This window comes from Loa loa (genome assembly GCF_000183805.2).
Source record: "Loa loa unplaced genomic scaffold supercont3.96, whole genome shotgun sequence".
Lineage (NCBI taxonomy): Eukaryota > Metazoa > Nematoda > Chromadorea > Rhabditida > Onchocercidae > Loa > Loa loa.
Genome location: NW_018108276.1, coordinates 45,252 through 47,955, shown reverse-complemented (window position 1 = coordinate 47,955; position 2,704 = coordinate 45,252). Strand labels below are relative to the sequence as shown.

The 2,704-nt window shown below is 33.8% G+C and overlaps 1 protein-coding gene across 1 annotated transcript in view; it reads left to right on the top strand.

Moving 5' to 3' along the window:
- Positions 1-2,215: 2,215 nt before the first annotated feature.
- Positions 2,216-2,704, top strand: part of LOAG_17575 (hypothetical protein) — a 9,360-nt gene continuing 8,871 nt past the window's right edge. Inside the window, exon 1 of the mRNA XM_020450235.1 lies at positions 2,216-2,630. Coding sequence (XP_020306114.1) covers positions 2,337-2,630 — 294 coding nt within the window. The 5' untranslated portion in view covers positions 2,216-2,336. The remainder of the gene's footprint in view (positions 2,631-2,704) is intronic.

The following is a 2,704-nucleotide window of genomic DNA, read 5'->3' as shown; positions in this document are numbered from 1 at the left end:
AACAATTACATTATGAAAAAGTGACACTAGCCCATATGTTTTAATTAATCGGCATGACAGAACAACCAATTATTAAGTCAAATTATTGAAACATATAAGAACGGAACATTTAATTTTGGCAATATTTTTCAGCAATCTTCCCGGAAAATGTGAACTTATATATGATCTATATTGAAAAAAAAACCGTGACAGTTTTCAAGTTAAAAATTCATCTTTCTTAATTTTCCTAAAAAAGACAAAATGACGACGGAAGATCGGAAGCAATAATATTTTAAATTAAAATAATGAATTAGATAATAGGTACAGTGAATGAAAGAGTATACTGTCATTTTGTTATTTATAGAAGGAGTAAATGATAGATGATAAATGAGGAAAGAACAAATACAGAGAGGTGAGAGCGAAGAAATGACAGAAAAAAAGGAAACAGCAGCAAGAAAGGAATGAATGGTTGGTTGACTGGGGAAATGACCATAAGATAATCATTGCCCATACCCCGGTCATCAACCACCTTGTATGTCCATCAGTGGAACTAACGTTGTAAACAATCTTAAAGATATCATCGTTCTGACATAAATAAAAGTGTTATATCGCCAATACGAAAATCCTTCGTCAAAGTACAGTTTCTATGTCAATTACAGTTCTTTTTTCTCCGTCTTTTCATTTTAAGAAATCTGATTAGAATGCACCGAGGCTATTTCTCGAATAATACCTAATTTTTTACCTTTTCCTCTGAATTTCTTAAATGACGTTCTGGAAATACTGTAATCAGTAGTGAAAAAAATTTCAATATGTGAATTCAACACAGAATAATTGAATATATATTTCAAATAACTTCAAGTAACGAAATGACGGAATTTACGTGGTCTGGACGGTAAGATGACACCATTATTTTCGTTATACAGATAGAATACTGTTAAGAAAAACTAATTTCTATTGGTATTAAATAAAGAGTACAGAACTCTTTGACCTCGAATATACGATCTACCATAGGATATCATCGTCACTCGCTAATTTAATACATCCCGAACCTCTATCACCGACGGAGATATTGAATGCGAAAGTTAGAATCAATGTTGCAGAGCTGCAATAACGGGATGATACCGTAACCATTGCAACAAATGACATCGTAGTGAAGGAATGGTTCAGCTTGGCTGAATGCCAGATACACCTGACTTGCAAATAGCAATTATTGATTCTGAAATTGTCGTCGTTTTTTATCCCTGTGCTCGCAGTAGCGTTATTGTTAGCCAAGTTGAAGGTGTTGGCCAAGTGAGTGGTGTTGGGTCGGCGATCCAATAAGACTATGGATGATTCTTCCTACTGTTACCTTTAAATCTCATAAAATTTTAGTGGAATAATTGGTTATTGTATATATATTTAGTTATATTAAATTCTGTTTTGTTAGCATTTATCATTTTAGAATACGAATGTTTGTCCTTTCCGAAAATTAACAAACACCATCGAATTATTTCAGGAAACAACCAATTAAAGATGATGAATTGTCAGGAAAGCTTTATTATAAGCATGCTAATTTTTGATGACACATGTTGATTTTATTTCAACTTACCAGATTACTGTATTTCTTTTTTTTGAAAGCGAAATACAAACTCATCACAAATATATTTGGGAATATTTCTGTAACATCCATTTAGTGAGATCAGTATGATTCAGTTTTATGTACAGTACGTTTTTTTACTGCGATGCGACGTGATTTTTTGTAGAGAATGTTTTTAATATGATGTCGTTCTATGTCAAACTTCGCTTCTTGTTGATATCCATCTGAGAAGAGACTAATGGTGCTAACCGTCGTGTATAACGCTCCCTAAACTATTCATTTGCTAAATTGTTGATTACTTCTGCACGCTTTAGTTCAGCTCCCGTTATTTATGATGAAATGCCCACAAATATATACTGTGTTGATTAGCTGATTAATTAGCCCGAATAGTTGTCATTGTCGTATATATTGAAACCAGTTTAGCTTTTTCCATAAAAGATCACATGGTTTGGGAATGTTTCTTTACTGAACATTTCCAGCAGTTCCTCTTTGGTCTTAAGATATCTCACCATTGAATGGCCTGTTATTTCAACTATTTTCTGTCTGATACATCGAATTGGATGACATTGATTGGAGCGGTCCTGATAGAGGAACTCGATTAGTTCTCTGCCCAATTCTAAAATAAATATGTGATTTCTCATCAAACTATATTGATCAGATCCATTTTCAGGAATGACGCATATCTGAAAAAGTATTCATCCAGTGGATGGTGCATTTTTAGCTGTTCCGCAGCATATTATTTCATTTTTTTTCTACTAATCACTTGTTCGGTTGATTGGTAATGACTGATCAAGCAACTATTATTTCTGATACTACTTGTAAACAGCAACAGCAGCAGTTACTGCAGCAGCAACAGCTGTTACAACAACCGCAGCAGCAGCAACAACAACAACATCATCATCATCATCAGCAGCAACAACAACAACAACAACAACAACAACAACAACAACAACAGTCGCATGATCATCACGTGGAAGGTTATCACGCGTCACCTGCAGAAGGCGTACAGAAGGATGAGAAGGGTATAATTTTTGTTATCAGATTTATGATTCTCTTATTAATTTGCTCAGCAATCGTGAATTTTCTATGTTTGTTTTCTCATTTTGAAATGTATTTGATTCCCAAATGAACATGTTTGTTTGATAAGCG